The sequence below is a fragment of the Lissotriton helveticus genome, chromosome 7 (assembly GCF_964261635.1).
Source record: "Lissotriton helveticus chromosome 7, aLisHel1.1, whole genome shotgun sequence".
NCBI lineage: Eukaryota > Metazoa > Chordata > Amphibia > Caudata > Salamandridae > Lissotriton > Lissotriton helveticus.
Window position 1 is genome coordinate 563,741,352 of NC_136068.1, and position 25,936 is coordinate 563,767,287.

The window sequence follows — 25,936 nt, forward strand, 5'->3', positions numbered from 1 at the left end:
GGGGTACACGTCTTTTACCTTGCAGAGAGCTTTTCCGTTCCAACAGAAAACATTAGCTCGTGGCCAGGTTCTGGGGACAGGAGCAAAGATACACCTGAGACAAATGTTAGTTGTTTTATCAAGTGCTTGCATATCATGGGTAGTTAGTTTGTGGCAAGGTAATCACGTTACCCTCGTGTCCCACGGCTTAAGATAGGACTTTCTCATGAACAATTGTATAAATAAATGTTGTACGTTACTGGGGCAGGCTTTTCAGGACTGATGCCTTTACAAGAGGGATTGCAGGGAAGTGATAGTGACATCCATGAAGTGGAGAAGTTATTGCGGAGTCTTTCCCCATATTCACACATAAATAAATGTTTTCTGGAAGTGGTAGTGGCTGTTGGCCTCTTAGCTATATATGTTGTAGGTTAGGAGGTAATAGTCAACTCCCTTTTATATCTTCCTTCGCTGTTTTATGTACTGTATTATCGTCGTCTCTGTGGCCCTCCTGTGTGTTGAATAGTAGGAGTTTTGCTGTTATTTATGTGGTTCTGTTGATTTGTCAATTTTGGTGGTTATGAGCTGGGTTACTCTCCATGCTGTTTAGTGCTCTCGGTGTTCATGTATTCTTCAATTTCATTCCTTTCCTTTGGACAGCTCAGTGCCGTACCAGTGGTCACAAGACTTTACAGCAGAATCAGCTGAGGCTGCCAGAAGAATGTCTGATTTGAAGAGCCGTTTGAGCCAAGATGGAGGTGCACATTATTCCCGGTAAGGCTCTTTTTAGGAAACGTCCTGTATACCAAACCAATAGGAAACTGAATCAGGAGGCACAGGTGTGCAGTCAGCACATAATTCAATTCATCTACATGGTGGCCTCTGTTTTCATTACAGCACTTAGATTGTTTTCCTAGACTTCAATAACATCTTAATTTATAGGTTTTTCAAGTTAACAGTTGTACAATGGAAAAATCAGCAAGAACACATAATCATCACTCATCCCAACAACCCCGCCGTCCCAATTGCATAAATACATTCAAGCAGCAATCGTAATGCCGCAGACTACCCTTACCATAAATCCTAGTGGGTACTCCACCTCCCTGTCTACAATTCAATCTGCAGTGTTGGGCATGTCACAATCATTGACGTCCGACTCTCCATCTGGTCGGACCCAGCCAGCGGTATTGTAGATTCCTGTGGCTTCTCTTCTCCCAGGCTTCCGACCACAGGCAGATACAGAGGGCCAGATCCTCATAGGAGCAGACCAGAACCTGGCAACTGTGCGTCTCTGATTCTGCTCCGTCCTCCCCATAACTGAGAAAATCATGAGTGATCTCTACCCAAGTCTCCAGGTCTACCTGAAGTTTATCATCATATCTGACCCTCCTGGGATGCAGTTCTCCAGCCAAGGCCCATTCTATTCATAGACTTTAAAAAGGAACTTCTTTGAAGCACCAACTATGATGTCAGACAGAGTAGGCAGATAAGAAAAGTTACCCACAGCAAAGATAGAGCGCCTATCACAGTTCTGACATTAACAAAAATGATCAAAAAACAGCAAATGTTGCTTGAGTCCTGGATCTGACTCAGTGATGTGATGAGAGGGCTCATAGAAGGTTCAGCTCCCTACGTGTTCTGGTGTGAGAAAATTGCTTCAAGACTATAATTTTCCTTGAGTGAACTGAATGCAGATGCAAGGTAACTCCAGGATGAAATGTTTGACATGAACGGGTTTGTTCTACGGAGGGAAGCACACAAATAACAATACGTTGATAAAGGGCCTAAGGGATATTTATAGACCAGCCTAGGTAGTATCCCTTTGAAGAATTACATAAACAACAAGAAAAACCTAGGGGTCTCTGTAGGAAAGTATCATGGAAATTCCTATTTCTTTAACCCGACGTCTAGCATAGTACATCTAGTAGGAGTTAAGACTAAATAGTTCTCACAAGCCACAAGAAACCAAAAAGAGGGGCCACCAGTGGTTGTAGATCAAAATACCTTTTGTAGGATTTCTATCAAAGACTTGTGATGATCAATGTTACCATTTGGTCATCCTTCGGGTCGTCTGTCTCTGGATCATTGAGACAAAGTACGTACCCTGCTACAGAGGGAAGCGACATGTCTGACGGGAGGGAGGGAAGAGGGCCTAGGGGGGGAGAAGGGAAGGGGGTGAGTTGGGGGTTCTTTTGTTAGTTGCTTTATAAGATGAGGAGGAATTAGACTATGAAGAAGCTCAGAGCAACATAGACTTGAAGTCCAGGATAGAACTGAGGGGAGTACTGTTATAGAAGATCAAGCAGAATGGTCAGCTCTCATGAAGAAGTGGGTGTTGAGGATTGGATCGGGGCTGGACGGGTTGCGATAATGAGGCATTATTCTTGCCGTTTATTAAGCAATAAATACCTGAATACAATATGTAACTGAAGTGTAATAACACAGCTGATTGAAAAACTGAATAAAATATTTTTACAAAAAAATGAACGGGTTTGTTCTATGCTAAATCACATTATGCATGTTACTAAACTTCGGGATTTTTTTTTTTTACACAACACAATTTTATTGTTTACAGCCAAATCGCCCCTGGTACATCCAGGGTTACCAATACTACAAAAGACATAATAGTGATATTAATGGCAACATTTTCAGTATGAAAATAATACAGTTTGGAAACTATTATAGGGGTGGGCGGAATTCGCGTAATCGTGTTACGCAAATCTCCGCGGAATGGTAAAAATCTCCGCGAACACGCGGAATTGCTTGTTCGCGATGCTTTTTTACTGTTCGCAATCGCTGTTTGCGTGCTTGGGGAGAAATATCTCGCGAACATGCATTTGAGAACGCGAACAAGCAAAAAGTCGCAGAATGCAGAATTTTGGGCAATTTCGCGTTCTCCACGGAACGCAAAATTACCCAAATGCCGTGAGCGGAACGGGATTTACCGCCCAGGCCTAGAAACTAAGAATACCGGGGCCAAAAGCCAAACAACAAACAGCAGTGCCAATCCCCGATATAGAGTCTAAAACATGCAGTTCCCAGCCACCCGAGTAGAAGAAATGCATAATCATAGTCCAGTCCTCTCTCAATCCCGTCCTCATGACAATTTCCCCAATAATTGATGTAGGGGGGGAGGGGCTCCAAGTAAAGTCCCCGGTTATCCGTCCACCTCGTCCATATTTTAGGTTGTTTCTGAGGGCACCCCCTTGCCTATGAAACCGGTATCTCCAATCCCATAGAGATGACCGTCAGGATTAAAATGTTTTAGTTGGGGTCCCAGGGCATAATGGAAAATTATCTGTTTGTTTTTGTGTGTCAGGCACTCTTTCAAATTGTTCTGTTTTTCAGCTACTCGTGTGAATGGGGAGGTGTGGCTGATGAAAAACCTTACGTCAAGGGACTGGAGGAATTTGGTTCCAAGGTGCTGCAAGATGTTTGGGATTCCATAAAGAAAACCTATATCATGGTAGGAACATATATGAACATTGTTTCACTCAAGTTCTTGTTCTCTAGATGTCCCTCTATGTCGTGTCTCAAAGCATTGAGGATAACCATATTGCTTCCTTTCTTCTCCTTGTCCCGTCACTTTTTCGGTCCTAAATGCTGGGAGAAGTCTTTCTTTTCTTACTATACTTGGTGCTGTACAGGTGATACAATTGTAAAAAACTTCATTCATAGGTAGTAAAGGGCCAGAGCAGATTACCTAAAAAAACCATCAAGATGTTAAAACACAAATACGAAATCTCAGGAAACCCCCACGAAAAGGTAATAAAGTAATAGTATTTGAGTCTTTACACACTTGTAAAATAACATCTGGCAGGCTAGTTTTACTTGCAGGTAATAAAGCCCTTTAATATGTACACAAATGATATTACATATTCTAAAACTAAACAGTTGTGGAAAAGTCTATGCATTGATAATAAGGACCTGGAGAACTCAGCACCCTCTTGGTATAATGTGAAAATCATGGCACAATGATGCAATAAAGTCCCTCCTCTATCTCTAACAGTATCCTGGAAAAAGTAACTCCGATTTAATAAGGCACTACATAACTTTACCCACAGATTATTCCATCTTTAAACTCTTTATCTGTGGTATTAAAAACCTTGAGCATCTTAAGGAAATGTGAAGCTGTAGACTCGGAACTCTTGTCAAGCAGCTTATTTCATGCTTTGAAGCTTAGCATGCAAGTTCTGTAACATGCTTTACTGTACCCACAGTTAGGAGAGAAATCAACACTCTGGTAGTAATTGTGTAGATATGTGCCCAGAGGTTGCTGGCTCTTTCAAGTTTCACCCAGAGATAATACAACTTCTGGTAATCTTTAACTATGCGTAACGTAGCATGGGAAAGATTTCCCTGAAGGTGATAAAGCCTAGAAAGCATTCATGGGTGAAAATACACCATAGGTAATAAAGCTCTAAGACATTACTCTTCTAATTGAGCCTTCTAAAATGTTCATACAAAGATAATATAGTCATAGATATCTTAGCAAAACGGCAACTAAGTAATGTGAAACTACCCACTGGTAAACAAAACTCTGGTGAGTTGTAGCTATTAGTGATAAAGTTACAGTATACTCAATGTAGGTAAAAAATACTGGAATCCTCCTTCTGGATAATAATGTCTTGGAAAATCTTACACATGGGCAACCAAGTGCTGGACAACTTTAGAAATAGGTAAAAAAAAAGATATAGCAAACTATACACCTACATATTAAAGCCTTGTAAAGATTTATACAAAGGCAAATGTTTGGTGGTACCTAAAATCAGGCTGAGTCTCTAGTGAGGGTAATCTTTCTTGCATCTAACATCTACATTTTGGAACTCAGTGCCTACAGGAATCAAAATGCTAGCACGCCATCTCAAATTTAGGAAAGAGATCAAAATGTGGCTTTTTGCCTTTTTAGGGGTTAGGAATCTCTGATTGGCAATTGTTTTCTGTAAATTCCTCTTTAGCACCAATAACGTGGTTTGGTATTCGAGTGCTTTATAAGCCTTTTCTCATGTCATTTAGTTTCAGGCAATAAAGCACCGGAAAGCTTCAAGAACTGGAGAGATTATTATGCAATTATCAGACTACTATAAAGCCTAACATATGTAATAAATCACTGGAAGGTCATGCATGTAAATATTAGCACATTTTCATGTCTCAAATAAAATACCATCTTTAGATCAGGGTAAAACGACAATGGAACGATTTCCATAGGTGAAATAAAGAAGTGGAAAGAATACACCTAGGTACGTTCTTTACACTAAACAATATTCCAACCTGATAACAAAGCATGGAAACACATAGCCTGCTTAATAATGCACGAGGAAGTTTGACATGCAGGCAGCAAAGTGCTTGGGCACATGCCTTAAGTTGGTAAGAGTTGTAGGGATTTTATCAAGTGCTGGAAAGCTATACACTTAGGTAATAAAACACAATAAGCACTACGGTGGATTAAAAATTATTGAAAACTTGCTACAAATTGTTAAAAATGATCAAAAGCTCTACATGCTTGTTATCAAACATGTAGTATAGAGCTACTAAATCCCTGGAAAGCTTAATATCAAAGTAATACAATCCCAACTGGGTTTAATTTAGCACATAGGCGGTAATTCTTTCAAAGCTTTGCATGAATGTAATAAACCTGAGTGCATGTGCATCAGCAGAAAAGGGAAATTATGAAAACCTTTAAATGCAAGTACTGTCTCCCTTTATAGCTTCCAGTGGAGGAAAGTGACTTCTACCTGACTTTGGATTTTTTTTTTAAAACAATTTAGCCACCTTGTGAAAAGTGTCAGGGGACTGCTATTGTTATGAGGAAGTGGTGTACCACATATATTGGAGTTGTATTTGAAAATGTGTTATATGCTGTCTGTGTGAGCCTCCACCTCCTGTCTTTAGAAAGATGAACATGCCTCCCATGCTTATTGGAGATAGATGTTTTCTTGTGCAGGTCTTCAGTGTCTGCCTTCTGGCAGATTGATAAAACATGGAGGCTGTACTTTATCACAGGCGTAATGTTGATGTGTTACTACAAATAGGCCAAAAGGAGACAAGCCGGTTGGGAACTACTAGAAACGTAAAGTCCGCAAAATGGTGCATTTCAAGTATTCCTTCAACGGAGGTGGCCCAAAACATCCGAAAAAGTTCAAAAATAGTCTTCATATAAAGTAACCAGAAAATAATGTTTTTTGCTTCAAATATAAGTGATATATCTAAGAAATGTCAGATAATGTATTCTGTGTAAGATTGTGCCTTCACACGTTGATCCAGACTCCATGGTGTTGAGTCAACGAATTAGTTACTTGTGTTTCGTTCTTGATTTGGTGAGTCATGTCCTTTACCAAGGTATATTTTCTCATAATTTATCGTACTGCTCATCTTGCTACTTTTTAATATGGGTCACTTGAGCTCAGGTGAAAGTACTGTCCTCTGTCACTCTATTATGAATGTAACAGTGATGCGTGTCAGGTATATCTTACTGTGCACACAACAGCACTGAAATGGCAGATGTTTTTTTGTAAGTCTTATTCTGTGATAGTCTCAGCCATTTACAAAACGTAGATTGTTTTTTGTGTTGATTTGTAGAGCGCACTATCACCCAGGTTGGTATCCTGGCAGGTGTGATGTCTAAGCACAGCTAGGGCCTGGTGGGATTACTCAAAAAGCCAGGTCTTCAGCTTCTTCTGGAATTCAAGAAGTGAGTAGGATCTTATGTGTAGTGTACATTGAGCTTTAAATAGCTAAAGGTGGCTCTGCCAGGGCAGTTATGCTTCCACCTTATTTTGTGCAAAAGAAACAATTGATGGAGGGAATGCTGGACAATGCAAACATTCACCCCCAGTCACAAGGATCTGGGTTTTTCCATCATTCTTTTGCTCACCACACCACCCCGTTTGGACCCAGCCATCTGCAAATCAGCCTTGACCCTGTTCCTTGTGGGAACAGTCCAGCCCGAACTGTCAAGCCAGGTCCTCCCTGGACTGTTCCTTGAGGTAACAGTCCAGCCCGAACTGCCAAGCCAGGTCATCCCTTGACCGGAAACCAGCCTCCTGGGACCAATTTCAGGGCATCACCCTTCATCAGCAAGGCTAGCTTGAATCCAGTGGTGTAGTGAGCACGGGCCCCACGTCTGGGCATGCCCTTCCCACTTAGGGTGACAATTGCAAAATAAATAATTGATGAACGGAATGCTGGACAATGCAAACATTCACCATGCCACTGGAGTCAAACTATCCTGGCTAAGGAGGGCTGAAAGCCCGAAACCGGACCTAGGATGCTTGTTTCCAGTCCAGGGAGGACCTGGCCTGACAGTTTGGGCTGGACTGTTCCCATTGGGCGCAGGATCAAGGCTGATTTGCATATGGCTGGGTCGAAACTGGAATGGCATGGTGAGCTAAGAAACGATGGATTTAGGCTCAGATCTCTGTATTGGGGTGAATGTATGACATTGTTCTACATTCTGTCCATCAATTGTTCTTTTACACCACCTTATTTTGAGCATTTGCAATAGCATATGGGGCATTCCTTTCAAACATTTCCACTATCATACAACCAGCAAAGAGTGTAGAAGCAGCCCAACATTCAAGGAAGTGAAATGCATATCTCTTTTCCACTCTTTACGCTGATGTTAGGCTCTGATTTGCTGTTTTCATAGGCTGAGGTGGAGGCACCAGAAGATGAAGAAAAGATGTCTCAGGAGGCCTACCTTGATTATAACCATCGCCAGTTCTGTGCCCGGAGCAAGTTGCTTGCCAGTGCTGCCAGCATGATTGACATGTCTCAGCATGGACCCCCAGCAGGAGGCAGAGTCCTGGCCATCAACGCAGGGCCCAGCGAGGGAAAGACTGTCTTTATGGTAGGATGTTGTACTATCCATTCATAAACACTGACTTGGAACGATAGAGAAACTTGTGAGCATATTCTGAATATGAAAGAACAGAGCTAGGACTATGTTCCAACCAGCTCTTCTGACGACTTTCTGCTTCACCAGCATTTTCACCTCTCTGTAATGTACTTCATATTAATGTTTGTTCCTGGGCTTCCTTTGTCTGCAGGCTGCCCTGGTGGATAAACTGAACACAGTGAAGAACAAGAAGAACCAGGAGGACTCTTCCTCATTGTCCGACATCTTCTTCCATTTCTCGCATGGCAGCCCAGGAGCACAGAGTGTAGAGAAGATGCTGTTCCGACTTTGTACCCAACTGAACCAGCACCTGAAGAGGGACAGCAGCCTTCCTGTAACTTACAGGTGAGTCCCCCCCCCCCCGTTCTTGCGCCCTTTTTTCATGCTTCGCTTCTCATGTTCCCTTTGATCGTTCTCCTTTTTCGACCCTTTTGTTGCACAGATGGTACCTTTTCCATTTTGCGTAAGCTGCTGGGAGCCCATTTTTCTATACCCTCATCTTTGTGCCTCCTTTGCATACCTTCCGTATTCCTTGCCCCTATGCAGTGAGCTTCTGTTTTACTCTTGCTATCTCATAAGCTAAACATTTCAATTCTAGCGTAACGTATTGCCTTCCATTCCACCCTTAAATTCAGTCCACCCTTTTTCCTGTACCTATATCCATTCTACATCAGCCTTATAGGTTCTTCCACCAGATTTGGGTACCCTAATTGGTGCTTTTACAGGAGGGTAAAGTCACCTTAAACTTTTTCTTCTCCCTTGTAGCCCTGTCACTTTCTCTCTTTGCTTCATGTGTGCATTCCAACCAGTGATGGCTCCCCCACTAAGGAGAAGGAGCACTGCTGACTGGTCTTTGAGCAGTGGAAAAAAGGAAAAATAAAACGATAATTACACAATGTTATCATTTTATTTTTCTGCTCTGGGGTAGGTTTACAAAGCAGGGCTGAGTCTTCACTGCCAGCAAGGGAAGAGTGTGTATGATGGTTCGGCCGGCCAAACAGCCATGCACACTTTGCATGTTCTCAGCTGGCTGTATTGTACAGCCTGGGTAGAGAACATGCACAGGCTCATAGTCCCCAGCTGATTGCAAAACCACAGTGCTCAGACTAATCAGGACGCTGCTGTCATCGTGACAGCAACGTTGTTATTGGCTTAGGGGAACCTGTGTGTGCGTTTTGCTTCTGGCAGGAACAGAAGAGGACAGAGGGAAGGTGGCAGCCTGCAGCCAGGTAAGTACATTCTATTTAATTTTCTACCCATCGCATATAGTATTTCTAGGTAACTGGCAATGCCCCCAATGTTATTTGTGCTGTCTTTGTTAACTTATTTTACTCCCCTACTCCATTAGGTCCTTCCGCCAATAGCTCTTTCATTACCCCTTCCATTCCACCCCATTTCCTGTCTCCACTCTTCACTGACATTTAATACCTTCACACACATTGAATACTCTCCATTTTTAGCTGGGGACCTTTTTCCTTAGTAATAAAGGTATTGTCAACAAAAAAAAATTACATTTTTGTGATAGTGCTTGCTTACGATTTTGCCATTTCGTGCATTGCAGAGAGGCCAGTTGACATTATTTCCTTTGCACATGAAGTCAGATATTCCTTGATTGAAATTTATATTTAAGATTATAGTGCAGACACATTTTAAAGGTAGAAAATGAAGCAAGGGTCTGATTGCTCACCTGGCCAGTTGTAAGGATTTGAAGAATAAATACTGCCTCATGCATATTGATAAAAAGTTACATCTATAGATTCTTGATATTGGCCTCTCTTCACTGTGGTAGATTCAGCTACTTTCCGTATTCATAGGGCTTTCTGACTCCAAGTCTGCACCGCTTTGACTTCTCCAGCAAAACTGTGCCCGATCCATTAGGGCTGCAGCCTTTTGTCAATCTTTCAGACTCTAATACAGAGCCCCTAACTCAGGGGAGGGCTTACACATTGCATTCTTACTTGGCACAGATTCTGACAAAGATCCCAGGATGTTGGGGATGAATTTGCCCAGCCATATTCTGATGATAATTGGTACGAAGACCTTCCGGATGCTAGTGGTCTGGACACTTCACCAGACAATGAACTGGTTTCACCTGCAGGCCCTGCCACAGAAGAAAAGGCTTTCTTCACCATTGTCGTGGCAATGGCAGCGGAGATCCTGAACGTTCAATTACCTTCAAAGGAGGTGAAGACTATTGTCCTCATGGAGGTGCTTTTAACTGGGCAGACAAGTTCTGAGCCCCCATTACCTTTTAATGAGGCCTTTCAGACATCCTTCTTAACCACTTCAGCGCTAATGACAAGGGTAACTCGTCATGGACTTTCCATTGATTTCAATGGAAAGTCAATGGAAGATCATCAGGTGCCTTAGCAGCCAAGTGGTTAAGGCATTTGGGACACTCTGTTCTGGATCTCCAGTCAGTCATCCAATCACAGTGACATTGCCCAGCCCCAGTGACAAAAACTTTCTTACCCAGCACTCAGCAGGCAAGATCAACCCAATGTGTTTCCTGTAACACTATCATATAGGGAATCTAAACTTTTGGAGACTTTTGGATAATTCATATTTTCATCCACGAGTCTTGCCCTGTGTTCAGTTAATGCCAGCTCCCTTTTAGGGAGCTATATCTGCGCTGCTTGTGACACCATGGCACAGGTCCTACCCGGTGTCCTTGAGGATTTAGGTTCCACCTTTATGTAGGCAATCCAGGATGGTTGCGATGCTACCAAGTTCACAATTCCTAATGTGTTGGACACCATGGATTGTCTGAGCGGTGTCATAGGATCTTCTGTCGTAGCTACATGACAAGCTCTGCACACAGTATTTCTCAATCTTCACCTCCATGTATGGAGATTGATCAGCTTCAGATAACTGTGTTCGACCCTTGTGGATGTTATCCTTGCTGTGTGGTGCCCTTGTACTAAATCGATTTCTGCTGGGCACTGGGACAGATTTGTGGCTTGCAACACAGACCTGTGGCGTGACAAACTGTTGGATGTTTTGTTATTCGTTTTGTCTTTGGCCCAACAAGGATTTTCTGTGTGCACAATTAAATGTCAGTCCTTTCTGATTGTGTGTTTATCAGACCAGCCGTCTTTGTTTAAATTATCTGTTGTGATGAGGTTTATAAAAGGTTAAAACCACATGTATTTGTGGTGCCACTGTGGGATCTCAGCTTGGTCCTGACATGTGTACTCCTTTTTTTTTTTTTTTTTTTTTTTAAAAGACCTTTATTGTCCAACATACAGTGTACACAGCATCGTAGCTTACAACCCAGCCGGGCCAGCTGCAGATAATGAACATTGTGTTAGGTAGGGTAAGTGAACACAGCTTCAAGGCCGACAACCCTGGGGTCCGGCAGCGTATAACATTATGTCACATAACACCGTAATCATGTATACATATATTGCCATGCAAGTGTGTAGTCTATGGGTTTTCCGTATATAGTCAGTGGACCAAAGTAGCTGCGCCGAACCCACCCTCATCATCAGCAGCGGTGGCAGCCGAGCCCACTATGTCTAACTTGCGCCATTGGTGAGTGTCTCAGTGTGGGTCAACATTCAGACGGGCCTGGTGTCATATGAAGGAGTGATGAGGGTGTTCCGCGACTAAGCGCGCTTGGGGCGCATAACCGCCTTGTGCGCCCATTCCGTTGGAAATAGCTGTTCTGTATCTTAGCGCCCAGGTGAGGTGCCTAAGCCTTAGCTGTCACTTCCGAGGGCGCCTTGTGGCGCAAAATGGTATGAATCATGGAGTTGTATGTGTACGGACATGGTCTAGGAGGAGATGGAACCAAATCAACAACGAATTACAAAACAGGAACATGAGTTATACAATAGGTAGGTGGGGGTAGGTGTGTGCAGAGTTTTCCATATCGTCTAGAGGGGGAGGTCGGAATCAGCGTGCCAGCCGTGTCTCACGGGGTAGGCAGGCGGGGGACCGGGGGGGGGGCGGAAAAGTGCAGGCTGTCCGTGCGGCGGAGCTATTAGGGGGGGGGCCCTCGAGTGTGCTGAGGGTGAGGCATTCCGGTGTGGTGCCCGGGCTTCTGTCGTAGCGTCGCATGTGGCGGCGCGTGTCCGGGAGTGGGGCAAGAGGTCGTCAGTGTGAATCAGTTAAGCACATGTCAGACAGTGGGCTGAGCCTAATGGCCGGTTGGATGGTGTATGGTGCATCATGTGCGGTTTGCAGGAATTCGTATCGGGGAGTGGGGGTGGCAGCACATGAATCATTACGTAATTCCCTGTTCCGTACATTTCTGCAGGAAGGAGTGTAGTATGTCCTCCCATTGTCGTGCAATGGGGAATTTTCTGAGCCCTGCTGTCTCTTCCCGCTTCAGGACAGAGCTCTCAGCCCGTGCCCAGTTTGTCAGCGACAGACACCAGTGTCGGAGGTGTGGCTGCCTTCCACCGCTTGGTAAGTAGTCTTTTGGCTGTGATAAGTCCAAGATCCCAATATCTAGTCTGAACCTTATTTTGGCGCGTGCGCTTGTACAAACCCAATATACAGGCTTCCCATGTGCTTGGTACCTGTTCCTTAGTGCAATGTCGGAGTATCACGGTCACTCCGTCCCAGTACTGCCGGAGGGCGGGACAGAACCAGAGCATGTGGAGGAGATCCGCACCTAGAAGGGAGCAGCGGCTGCAGGCAGTGTCTGTGACTGAAAAATACTTATTTATCTTGTCTGGGGTGAGGTATGCGCGGTGCAGTATATAAAATTGTATAGTTTTGAAGCGAGGGCTGCTGGGGATGTTCACTGGGCCAGCCAGGATCATAGCCCACTCTTTGTCCGTCCAGTTCCTTCCTCTGTCCGTCGCCCATTTTTCCCTCAGGTGTACAGTTGCCGGGTGTGTATGTAGGAGGAGTGCTTGCATTAACCAATGAATGATGTGAGTGCCGTTACTCATGACATGCAGGTACTGCATGAAGTGATGCGTTGGTGGCTCTCTAGACATGTCTCCCCAAGCGGTAGTCAACGCGTGAACGAGGGACGCGTGTGTTAGGAACTGTCCTGCCGGGAGGGATGTATCCCCTACGAGGGCTGCAAAGGGCAGGAGGACGCCGTCAGAGTAAAGGTCGCCCATCGTTTCCACCTCTGCGGCGATCCAGCTATCCAACTTTACAGTGGTCAGGGTCCCTGCCGTTGTCGGGGTGCCTAACAGCGGCAATATCGGCGCATATGGTGTCGTTGCTCGTGTTAGACGCAAGCAGCGGAGGAAGCATCTGCGTGCCACTGCGAGCAGTAGTTGTGGCGGTCGGGGAGTCCGAGTTAGCGGGTGGAATAGTACGTGAATCTGGAACAGGGACCAAACAGTGGTATCCGTGGCCGTGTCGCCCAGGTTTTTACCCTGACATGTGTACTCCTTTTGAACAGATACTTGTTATGTTTTCTTGCACTCTTCTGCCTCCAAAGGTGGTCTTCCTCATTCCTGTTCTTTCTGATCATCTCCGAGAGCTTCAACCTTTCTTGTTTGCAACCTCCTTACACCACTTTTCCCCCCAAATAAACTGGTGTTGAGGGTAACCTTTTTGGTAAAAGTTGTGACTCTCCCAACGTTCTCAGCTCAGTTTCACCCCTTGAAAGAGGAAGAAAGACTCGATCAGTTGGACTCCAAGAGAACTTTGAGTTTTTAAATTGACTGCGCCAAAAACAGTCAGATGGACTATCAGCCTTATGGTTGGTTCTCAGGAGCAAAGAAAGGTGAGGTAATGGACGTTACCAATGTGGCTAGTCCTTTGAATTAAGTACGTGCTATGCATTGGCCCAAAAGCAACCTCCAAAAGTTCTGAAGGGTCATTCTCAAAAGGTCCCTAGCTGCTACCACAGTCTTGGCACTCAGGAGTGCCTGTTATTGATAACCTTCAGGCCGCGCCGTGGCCATCAGTCCAAAGTTCACTAGGCACTACTTCCTTGACATCCAGCTCCAACGAGAAGGACATTTGTCCCAATCTGGCCTGTTGGACTTTTTGACCTGCTCCCAGTCCACAAACCCCCACCTTCGGAAGTACTTCTTTGGTGACTATTCTAACAATGAGGAATCTGTGGGTAGAAGTAGCTATCAGAAGAACAAGTTACTTACCTTTGGTAACACTTTTTCTGGTAGATATTCTAGCCTACATCAGAATCCTCAGTGCCTCCTCCCTTACAGTTCTGTGGAATGGTCTCTTTCCATCTAAAAAGGTGCCACATTAGTGATCTCACACTGGCACCTCTGATTGGTTTTGTGCTCTGCATCTGATAGAGACTTAAAGTTGCACATACCTTACTTTAGAAGGATCCCCAGGCATCAGACTGGATCCAGAATTTTTTTTGTAAACAGTACCCCTTCTTGCCGTTAGGTGGCGTCCTTCGGCTCCATGTGGTGTTGCCTGCACCGGAAGTGATGTGCATGGTGCCTATATAGGCACCACCCCGGCGCACTGCGCCAGTTCTTTTCTTTCCACACCAGTCATTGCAGATCCAGATAGAGCTACCCCCAGTCATTTTTGACTAACTTATTAGGTTTTGCCTGCAAGTGCGCACGTAGTACGCATGCGCTAAAAAACCTTTTGAGTTGTATGTGGGATCGATGACCCGCCTCTGTCTCTCATTGGCTAGCTCCATAAATGGAGGCTAGCCATTGGGAGACAGAGGCTGTCAATCACGCTTTCTCGGGGAAAACGCGATTCGGGGGCGTTTCTCGGGCTTTTTTTAAGCCCCGCCCCTTGTTGCCGTGTGTCCCGGGCCGCGCTGTGATTGGCTGCAGGCCCGGGACACCCCAGTGACGTCATTTCCCGGGCCGCGCTGTGATTGGCTGCCGGCCCGGGACACCCCTGTGACGTCAGCCAATCACAGCACGCCCCGGGACCTGACTTGTTAGGTTTTGCCTCGGCGATGCGCACGAAGTGCGCATGCGCCAATAAACCTCATGAGATGAAAAAGGGCTCGGGTATACGCCTCCTGCTCCCATTGGCTAGCTCCATAAATGGAGGCTAGCCATTGGGAGCTGAATCTGTCTGTCAACGCGGACCAGATTCTGAGGCGTTCCCGGACCCGTTTTCGTGTTTTCTTCCGTAGGCGGTTTCACTCCAGCTGGGCGTTTTTTTGCTGTCTGTTTCTTCCGGCCGGCCAATCCCTGCGCGGCCGGCCGGCCGGAAGTCCCGCCCCCCGCAGCCCGGGAGACAGGAGAACAACCATGGCGGGCGCTCTGCCGGGCTCCCGTGAGCTGAGGGAGCCCGGCGGCATCAGAGGCGGGAGAGCCCTGCAGCACCACCACGCCGCCCGCAGTGAGTAGTGCCTCGGCTAATCGGTGTTTTTTTAGGGTTGGACCCTTTTGTCTGTGAGCAGGGATTGAAGCAGAAACAACGCCAGCAAAGGGCGACAACGGTGCTGTTTTTTCTATTTAGTGACGGCAGCGAGTTAGGTGCAAGGTGAATAGGGGCGGACATTATATAACAGGGGCAAGGGCGCCCCATTACTTGTGCAGCTGTGGCACCGGGGCCCAGGGGGGTTGAGAGGAGCCCACTTCACTCCAGCTGGGGGTTGCGGGCCCCTTGCACGTCCTTGCACCCTTGCTGGATGGGGAGGAGGACGGCTGATGGGTGAGCACGGCTCAGAAATGCATCTCTACTGGGAGAGAGACGGGCCGACGGGGAGAGGCAAGGAAAGCAGCAACTTGTTGGGTGACAAAGATAAGCAGATCATAGTGAGTGGGAGGGAGGCGAATGGATATTATGAGAGAGAAGGGACGAGTGCGCGGAGAGAGGACAGGCTGAGGCTGCCGAAAGCAAAACGCGACCCAGTGAGAGGAGCAGGAGATAGATGGGTGGAAAAAAGAGAGAGCGGGGACTGATGAGGGAGAGGGGACCAGCTGAGGAGAAAGAGAGGAGGGACAAACGAGGGACGGAGATTATGGGCTGGTGTGAAGGAGAGCAGTGTGCAGGCACTGGTGACAGACGGACAGATATTAACGAGGGAGAGAGGACAGACGGACGAAACGGAGAGGAGGGTCGAATTTGGGGGGTGGGCGGCGAGAGCAGACTGGCGAATGGAGAACTACAACTAGAGTTGAGTGAGAGGCCCAATGATGAAAAGCGGAGCCCGGACTAGTGGGGAGAGGCGGTTGAAAAGGTGAGCAGAGGACCAGTGAGTGGAGCGGGGACGGCCTGCTGAGAGAAGCGCAGCCAGGAGGCAGTGTGGGAGCGGGGACAGACGGATGAAATGCAGAGCGGATACCAACGAGGGAGAGGCAGGACAGAAGGATGCGAGTGAAAGCAGGGGGCTGGGGGGGGGGGTCGAATGGTGAATGGATACAAAATACCAGCGTGGGGAGAGTGGCAGACGGGGGAAAGGTTCACGGGAGCTAGTGAGCAGGAGAGGGCACGGTGAAGAAGAAGAGCGCGGGGAGAGTAGATTTGCGGATGAAAGGAGGAACGAGCAGGGAACACTGACAGGAGAGTAGACTGACTGACTGACTGGGGACAGACTGGTTAAAAGAGAGCAGGAGCTAGTGAATGAGAGGCGACAGGCGGGAGGCAGAGCGGGGATGTGTGAGCGGAGAGTGGTCGGCTGGTGAAAGGAGAGGACAAACTAGTAGGGCAGTTGCGGGCAGATGAGTGAAAGAGCACGGACTAATAAGAGAGGGGGAGGGCAGACGTATAAACGGGGTGCAGAGACGAATGAGCAAGAGATAGATTTTGGACTGATAAAAAGGACAGTAGGAAGAGATAAAGGAGTGAGAATACGGATGAAATGGGGAGCAGGTACTAATGAGGGAGAGGGGACGGGCGAAGATGAATGAACAGGTGTAAAGGACAGCAGGGGCCAGTGAGGAAAGACTGAGGACAGGGAGAGGGCGAACTCATGAGAAAAGAAAGGTGAGCTATGGCTGGGAGTGGAAACGGTGGTGATGCTCAGCTCGAGTTATGGCACACACTGGATGCTGGTGTAACGCAGGCCCCGGCAGCCCCAGCGACGCGATGGAGGGGGGCGGGATAGCCACTGAGAGTGCCCCTACGTGTCAGGGGCCCTCCATCAATCCTCCGTGTGCCCCTGTTGCCTGCTTGTGCCTCAGTGTGCCCCTGTTGCCTGCTTGTGCCTCCGTGTGCCCCTGTTGCCTGCCTGTGCCTCCGTGTGCCCCTGTTGCCTGCTTGTGCCTCCGTGTGCCCCTGTTGCCTGCTTGTGCCTCCGTGTACCCCTGTTGCATGCTTGTGCCTCCGTGTGCCCCTGTTGCCTGCTTGTGCCTCCGTGTGCCCCTGTTGCCTGCTTGTGCCTCCGTGTGCCCCTGTTGCCTGCTTGTGCCTCCGTTTTCGTGCCCCTGTCGCATGCTTGTGCCTTCGTTTTCGTGCCCCTGTTGCCTGCTTGTGCCTCCGTGTGCCCCTGTTGCCTGCTTGTGCCCCTGTTGCCTGCTTGTGCCTCCGTGTGCCCCTGTTGCCTGCTTGTGCCTCCGTGTGCCCCTGTTGCCTTCTTGTGCCTCCGTGTGCCCCTGTTGCCTGCTTGTGCCTCCGTGTGCCCCTGTTGCCTGCTTGTGCCTCCGTGTGCCCCTGTTGCCTGCTTGTGCTGTGTGGGTGTGTCTGGAGGGCTCTGTGTGGCTATGTGTGTGGGGGGCTCTGTGTGGCTGTGTGTGTGGGGGGCTCTGTGTGGCTGTGTGTGTGGGGCCTCTGTGTGGGTGTGTGTGTGGGGAGGCTCTGTGTGTGTGTTTGTGTGTGTCATTTGCGAGAGATAAAGCTAGTGGCATTGTAAATGACAATGCCATTTATTTATGTTAAAAAAACATAAATAAAAATAATGTCAAGAGCAATGCCAATAGCTCTAACTTTAACAAAGGCAAAACCATTGCATTGTAAATGCTTGTTTATAACTTGTTGTCGAGGTTTTTTTTTTAGATTTTTCTCCTCCTGGTGTGGCAGGGATGTCCACTAGGAAAGCTGGCTTCAAACCCTTGGCGCCTGTCACCGACAGATGTTGGTGATGGACCCGCATCTTGTTTACCTCTGATCTGTGGGGACTGCTTCACCATTCACCCCAAGTCCTTGATAGAGCAGTGCCTCAAGCTTAATTGCCTCAGTGCGTCAAGCTCCATTTCCTCTTGACATGCGACGACACAACGCTCTCGATCCCGGTTGAGAGGAAGGTCTGGGCATCAGTTGTGGAGCCATCAATCTTTGTCACAGTCGAAGTAGTTTGGGTAAGTCCCACTAGAAGAAAGAGTAAAAGGCCAAAGAGGTCTTCGACTTAACACCATCCGTCAAAGTCTTCCGACGAGACGAGGAAGTGTTATCATTCAAGGCCTGGCGCCTTCCAGAGTTTTCGGGAGCCAGAGTGACACCCGCCGAACTCTGCAAATTTAATGAGGCAATGCGCCTCATATTTGGGCAGCCCTTTCCTGCTGGTGCACCTTCGGGCCCCATAGGTTTGGGAGTGGCTCCTACTGGTTCCCCGCCGGTGGGGCTGCCCATGGTGCTAGTCAAGCCCCTTAGATCCACGGATTGTTCTGGACCGGCACTGGTCATACTACATAGACCTTCCCCGGCGCCGGTCCAGATGTTTATGCTACCTGCACCAACCCCATTTTTACCCCTGGCCCCGACTGGAGACTTGCCCTCCAAATCGGAGCCTGAGCCCTATTCCTACAGGCCAGGACTTGGGTAGGGTTAGGGAGGGGCCACTCGACCCTGTGATAAATCCAGCCCAGGGGACTCCAATTTTCTCACACAACACCCTAATCCAAAGAGCTTGGTGATCCAAGTCTCCATTTCTCCTTTAAATCCAGGCATCCTCCCTGCCACTCCACCAGATAGGGATTCCAAGAGGCTGGACACCTTAGACAAGAAAATGTTTTCTTCCAACAACCTGGCACTGCGGTCAGTAAACACCATGTGCCTTCTGGGCTGATACTCCCATGCACCACGGAATTCGGTTGCGCAGGTGTTGCTTATGGTCCTGGGGGAGGTCCGGGCCTTGCTCGCCCAGGTAATTGCAGATGGGAGAGATGCAGCCAAGTTCAAGATCAGATGTGGGCTGGACCAACTTGCAAGGCAAAGTGGTTAGTTCGCCGGTGGCCTTACAGTGCCACACCTGGCTGAGAACGACTGGCTTATCAGAGGTTGTCCAAGCCTCGCTTATGGACATGCCCTTTCATGGTTTCTGTCTGTTCAAAGACAAGGCAGACTCCGGGCTGGATCGCTTCAAGCATAGCAGGCTATAGCCAGATCCATAGGCATTTCATTGGCCTTCCGCCAACTTCAGTCTGCCTTTCTCTCCTTTTGTCTTTACTGGTCCAGCTACCACAGCATACAAGCTTCCTAGCCTCTGCGTGGCTGAGGATGCAGTGCTCCCAATCCCTGTGAGCTGGGCAGCCAGACGGCAGCCGGTCCCCTCCCCCATCAGCCGTAGCCTTCAAATCTCATTAGTTCATCCTCCAACCATCATGGGCAACCAGTGGGAGGCAAAACATGCCATTACCTGCACCACTAGAATTCCAAAACATCAGACCGATGGGTCCTCCAGATTGTCCGACTAGGCTACTTCCTCCCCTTCGTGACTACCCCTCCACCTATGCAACTCACTTGCGACAGTCTGACAGAGGACCATCTCTCCTTACTTCGACAGGAAGTGGCTGCTCCCTTGTCTAAGGGAGCCATAGAGAGGATGTTCATGGCAGAACAGGTAGTAGTTGTTTTTCCGGCTACTTTCTGGTGTCCAAGAAGGATGGAGGCCTTCGTCCTGTTCTAGACCTGCAGCCCCTCAATACCTTCCTCACAAAGGAGAAGGTCAAATTGCTCACTCTCTCAGGTCCTGTCTGCCATTGGCCTGGAAGACTAAATGGTAGCATTGGACTTGCAGGACATATATTTCCACATTCCTGTCCTTCCTGCACATAGACGTTACCTGAGGTTCATGATGAGCCACTGTCACTTTCAGATTGCTGTGCTCCCTTTTTTGCTTTACCAGCACATTCATGCTATGATACCAATGTTTCAGACTCTATCCTGAGCTTCAGTGAGACTGACTCTACGGCTGCTGAGCCTCATGGCCTCCTGCATCCTGCTTGTGACACATGCTCTCTGCCATATGCAGGCTCTAGATTGGAGCCGGAAGTTCCAGTGGGTGCAGCATCAGGGCAATCTTTCTGGCATAGTCTAGATCTTGGAGAGAACTGCATAAGATCTTCAGTGGTGGTTGACAAACCACGATTTGGTCAGCGGTAGACCCTTCTCCCTTCCCCAACCAGATCTGACAGTGGTGACAGATGTGTCACTCTTGGGATGGGGTGGCCATCAGGGAGAAGGGGAGGTCAGAGACCACAGGTCTACGGCAGATTCCAGACTCCACATCAACCTTTTTACCCTCCATTGAGGGAAGGCGGGTGCAGGTGTTCACGGACAACACCACGGCCATGTGGTACTGCAACAAACCGGGCATGGTGGGGTTGTGGACTCTTTGTCAAGAGACACTGGAACTGGCTGGAATACCAGGGCATATCCCTGGTGGACTGACTAGGAATTTGAGAAGGACTTGCACAGCTGGGTAAATCCGAAATTAACCCCTTTTACCGGTCTGTGGCATGCTTCCAGAGATGACGCTGTCTGTGCCTGCCAGCGTGAACAACAGAAGGCTATTACACAGCTTCCTCTACTTGGAAGAAGACTCCCCGGTGCACAGCACTCAAATGACTGCAAAAGTCTTAAAAGTTTAAGCATAGTTCATCACAAAGTTAAATTCACAAATTTGAAAGGTTCCTCATGTTTTAATCCACACTCATTAGCTTCATGAGTAGTTCATCAATGCTTGAAAATAGGTTTTGTAAACATAATCCAAGTAAAATATCATCCAACATTAACAGTCCCAATGCATTTCGGGCTGATGACTAGCCCTTCTTCAGGGGAATACTCTACAACATAAAAAAAAGCATACTATCACTGAGTAGTTCATAAACATCATACTGTCACTATATGGTCCCTAAAGACGCCATGTTATGCAGTTACATCAACTGGTGTTTAGTGAAAATGTACCATCATGCTCAAAAAGTAACCAAGTGAAAAAGTCTAGGAGGTGATATCGGTTCACAAACTAAGGAAGTGTGAGTGAGTTAGTAGCGCGGGAAAATTCACAAAAACGGATAATACGCAATATCGCAATGATAACAAAACAGCGATCCCCTAAACCCATGTGCTCAGTAATGTGCGGAACGTAGTTCCATGTGCCCAACAAACGATAAACAATGCGCCTCTGCTCGCACTACTCACGAGGATGATCACGTCCGTGTAACAACAAGATCGTCAAAACCTGTGGAAACGTGAAACCGCATATGAAACACACACGGTAAACGTGCATGAACGCTACACCGTTACGGTAGTCCTCAGTAGAGGTACTTACAATTATTTGAATCCGTGGACTCCCTCGTTCAGCGACCAGCTAGAAACCTGTTGCCATCAGTGTATCAGTGAGATTAATAAACGTGCCGCGTGTAAAATAACGCATAGACAAAGGACTAAGGAATGGTGAAAAGACCAGCGCCATGTTGAAAGAGTCGAAGAGTGCAGAAGTGGCTAAGCAAACACACAGTGGGTGAAACTGAAACTATATGTTAAACCATAATGCTAAACAAAACAAAAACGCACAGGACCCAAATGTAATCCCACATATAATGAACTCACAAACATGTAGAAATGCAATAAAACCTTCACAATGGTCACTAAAAATTTATACATGATGTATATATCAAGATAATAACATAAAAATAGCAGATGATGCACAGTCTATAGGTAGCACAGGAATTCCATCCTGTCATTTAATCCGTGTGGCTGCATCGTCGCCAAGAAGCGGATCCAAAAGTTCTCTCTTTTCAATAACGTATTTTTGTTGTTGTGTGTGAGTTTCACTTGCTCCAATATTAGATATTTCAATTGGGCTACTGTATGTTTTTGTTCCAAAAAATGTGCAGCTACTGTTGATTGGATGTTCCCAGTTCTTATATTGCTTTTGTGCTCCAATAACCGCACTCGTATTTTTCTTTCAGTGTGACCAACATAGCACTTCCCACAGGGACACTTCAACAAGTAAATTACGTTAGCAGAATTGCAGGTGGCGTTGACTCGCAGTTTGATCGGGTGACCCTTCATGGGATGATTAGTGACATTACCTTGTATGCAATTGTTACAATTGCTACAATTGTAGAAAGGTCTGAGACCCTTAAACACTTCTGGTTTGATCTGTTCTCAGGGTTTAGACAAAATCTTTTAGATTGCGTCCCCTTGTGTAGGCAAACAACGGTGGCTGTGCGAAGGCTCCCTGAAAATCAGGTTCCAGACTGAGTAGAGACCAATGTTTGGAGATAATGTTTCTGAATTGATTGCTAATAACAGTATACTTGGAGACTACCACCATCCGATGGTGGACAGGTTCAAAGCACGTGGTTATCCCCAACAATCATTGGATAAGGCAGTCGCCCGATGTGGGAACATGAAGAGAGATAATCTTCTGCAAGTCAAACCCAAAACTGAAAAATCTCGGATGGTGGTAGTCTCCAAGTATACTGTTATTAGCAATCAATTTAGAAAAACTATCTCCAAACATTGGTCTCTACTCAGTCTGGAACCTGATTTTCAGGGAGCCTTCGCACAGCCACCGTTGTTTGCCTACACAAGGGGACGCAATCTAAAAGAGATTTTGTCTAAACCCAGAGAACAGATCAAACCATAAGTGTTTAAGGGTCTCAGACCTTGCTACAATTGTAGCAATTGTAACAATTGCATACAAGGTAATGTCACTAATCATCCCATGAAGGGTCACCCGATCAAACTGCGAGTCAACGCCACCTGCAATTCTGCTAACGTAATTTACTTGTTGAAGTGTCCCTGTGGGAAGTGCTATGTTGGTCACACTGAAAGAAAATTACGAGTGCGGTTATTGGAGCACAAAAGCAATATAAGAACTGGGAACATCAAATCAACAGTAGCTGCACATTTTTTGGAACAAAAACATACAGTAGCCCAATTGAAATATCTAATATTGGAGCAAGTGACACTCGCACACAACAACAAAAATACGTTATTGAAAAGAGAGAACTTTTGGATCCGCTTCTTGGCGACGATGCAGCCACACGGATTAAATGACAGGATGGAATTCCTGTGCTACCTATAGACTGTGCATCATCTGCTATTTTTATGTTATTATCTTGATATATGCATCATGTATAGATTTTTAGTGACCATCGTGAAGGTTTTATTGCATTTCTACATGTTTGTGAGTTCATTATGTGTGGGATTACATTTGGGTCCTGTGCGTTTTTGTTTTGTTTAGCATTATGGTTTAACATATAGTTTCAGTTTCACCCACTGTGTGTTTGCTTAGCCACTTCTGCACTCTTTGACTCTTTCAACATGGCGCTGGTCTTTTCACCATTCCTTAGTCCTTTGTCTATGCGTTATTTTACACGCGGCACGTTTATTAATCTCACTGATACACTGATAGCAACAGGTTTCTAGCTGGTCGCTGAACGAGGGAGTCCACGGATTCAAATAATTGTAAGTACCTCTACCGAGGACTACCGTAACGGTGTAGCGTTCATGCACGTTTACCGTGTGTGTTTCATATGCGGTTTCACGTTTCCACAGGTTTTGACGATCTTGTTGTTACACGGACGTGATCATCCTCATGAGTAGTGCGAGCAGAGGCGCATTGTTTATCGTTTGTTGGGCACATGGAACTACGTTCCGCACATTACTGAGCACATGGGTTTAGGTGATCGCTGTTTTGTTATCATTGCGATATTGCGTATTATCCGTTTTTGTGAATTTTCCCGCGCTACTAACTCACTCACACTCCCTTAGTTTGTGAACCGATATCACCTCCTAGACTTTTTCACTTGGTTACTTTTTGAGCATGATGGTACATTTTCACCAAACACCAGTTGATGTAACTGCATAGCATGGCGTCTTTAGGAACCATATAGTGACAGTATGATGTTTATGAACTACTCAGTGATAGTATGATGTTTTCTTTTATGTTGTAGAGCATTCCCCTGAAGAAGGGCTAGTCATCAGCCCGAAATGCATTGGGACTGTTAATGTTGGATGATATTTTACTTGGATTATGTTTACAAAACCTATGTTAAAGCATTGATGAACTACTCATGAAGCTAATGAGTGTGGATTAAAACATGAGGAACCTTTCAAATTTGTGAATTTTACTTTTTGATGAACTATGCTTAAACTTTAAGACTTTTGCAGTCATTTGAGTGCTGTGCACCGGGGAGTCTTCTTCCAAGTAGAGGAAGCTGTGTAATAGTCTTCCATATCTCTGGTGGCTCAATGCCTGGTGGGATCTTTGAATGCCAGGGTGAGCGAACTCAGCCGAAGATGCCTAGCGGATCTCGAATGGCATCTCCATATGAAGTTGATGGAAGGTCTCTTTCAGCAGCGGGGAGATCCTTGATTAGATCCGTTTGCCACCTCCAAGAACACGCGATGTCAGCACTTCTGTGTGCTCGAGTTTCCAAGGTGGCTCTCGCTCTTAGACACTTTTGGTCTCGACTGGAGCTCATGTCTCCTATATGCCCTACGGCCCATACCACTCAAACCCAGAGTTCTCCAGAAGATCAGGAACAATCAGGCGCAAGTCATCCTTGTGGGTCTAGACTGTGCTCAGAAAGTTTGGTATCCCAATCTGTTGGGATGGCCATCGGTCCTCCGATCAAGCTGCCTTTTCTGTAGGATCTTCTGTCGCAGCAGCAGGAGAGGGTCCTCCGCCCAGGCCTTTCAACACTCCTCCTTCATGTGTGGAGATTGTGCGGTGACAGTTGACAGCTTTTACCTTCCGTCTGAAGTCTGCAAAGTTATCTTGGCAGCCAGTTGTCCCTCCACTAAGACGGTAGACGCCAGGGCAAGTTTGTGCAGAAACGCAAGTTGACCCTCTTTCTACACCCCGTTCTCAGGTCCTTCTGTTTATTCTTTATCTTGCCCAACAGGGCTCTGCTTTGGGCACTTTAAAGGGCTATCTTTCTCCCATCTTTCTACGATTGCCAGATCAGCCATCCCTATTTCAATCCCCTGTTGTAAATAGGTGTTTGTCAAAAAAGGGATTCCCTTGAACAAATGACAAGATATAGCTCAAACATAGTCAAAATATTCACAATGAAACAAATTATGTTGCAACCACAAATATATAAAGTACAAATCATTTATTATACATTATAAAGATTAAAAACAATTCATTACGCTACTGAACATGTATGAATTCCTAGGTAAATATTTAAAAAACCTAAACAAATAAACCATCAATTATGACCTGCACAATTGAGAAGACAGACATAAAATGTAAAACATAAAGATTGTAAAATACAATTTGTACATTTGAAGCTCACTTGTACTAACACCTATGTTTTATAATTACACATTTTTGTATATAAACATTGGTGGTGGAGACATAAATTGTACTGAAGAGTGGGCGTCAACGCGTTTCGGTGGTTAGAAGTAAATAGGTGTTTGAAAGGTCTCCAACATATGTTTCTACCTTCACCCTTTATCATGCCTCAATGGGACCACAATCTCGCATTTACATTTCTGATGTGCGTTCTCATTTAGCCCCAACATAACTGTCCTCTCCGGAGGCTAGTGGCAATAACATCTGTCTGGAAGGTCAGTGAGCTTCAGGGTTTCTCATTTAAGCCTCCATACCTAACCATCTTTCCAGACCAGTTGGTACTTCACACTAGAGCTTCCTTTCGACCAAAAGTTGTCACTCCCTTTCCCGTAGTCAAGACCATCACCATGCCTACCTTTGAAGCTCCGCCGCTCTAAAGAGAAGTGCCTCCCATCGACTAGACCCAAAAAGAGGACAGTCCTACCTTGACCGCACAAAAGATTTCCGGGTGGACAAACAACTCTTCATGGAGTATGTTGGAGCCAAGAAAGGAAATGCTTTGCAGAAACAAACCATCTCCCCATGGCTCGTCCTCTGAATTAAACTCTGCTACGCACTGGCCAAGAGCCAACCCCCTGAGGGGTTGCTTGCTCTTTCCACCAGAGTTAAGGTTGCAATCACTGTGCTAGCACACATAATTCTGGTAATAGATATCTGAC

The 25,936-nt window shown here is 46.4% G+C and overlaps 1 protein-coding gene across 6 annotated transcripts in view; it reads left to right on the forward strand.

The window, feature by feature from the left end:
* TEP1 (telomerase associated protein 1) overlaps positions 1-25,936 on the forward strand; it is a 1,162,857-nt gene that overhangs the window by 540,037 nt on the left and 596,884 nt on the right. For all 6 annotated transcript variants that reach the window (XM_078652640.1, XM_078652638.1, XM_078652642.1 and 3 more), the window contains 4 exons: positions 640-753; positions 3,328-3,445; positions 7,628-7,828; positions 8,028-8,221. In XM_078652640.1, the coding sequence (XP_078508766.1) occupies positions 640-753; positions 3,328-3,445; positions 7,628-7,828; positions 8,028-8,221 (627 nt within the window). The remainder of the gene's footprint in view (positions 1-639; positions 754-3,327; positions 3,446-7,627; positions 7,829-8,027; positions 8,222-25,936) is intronic.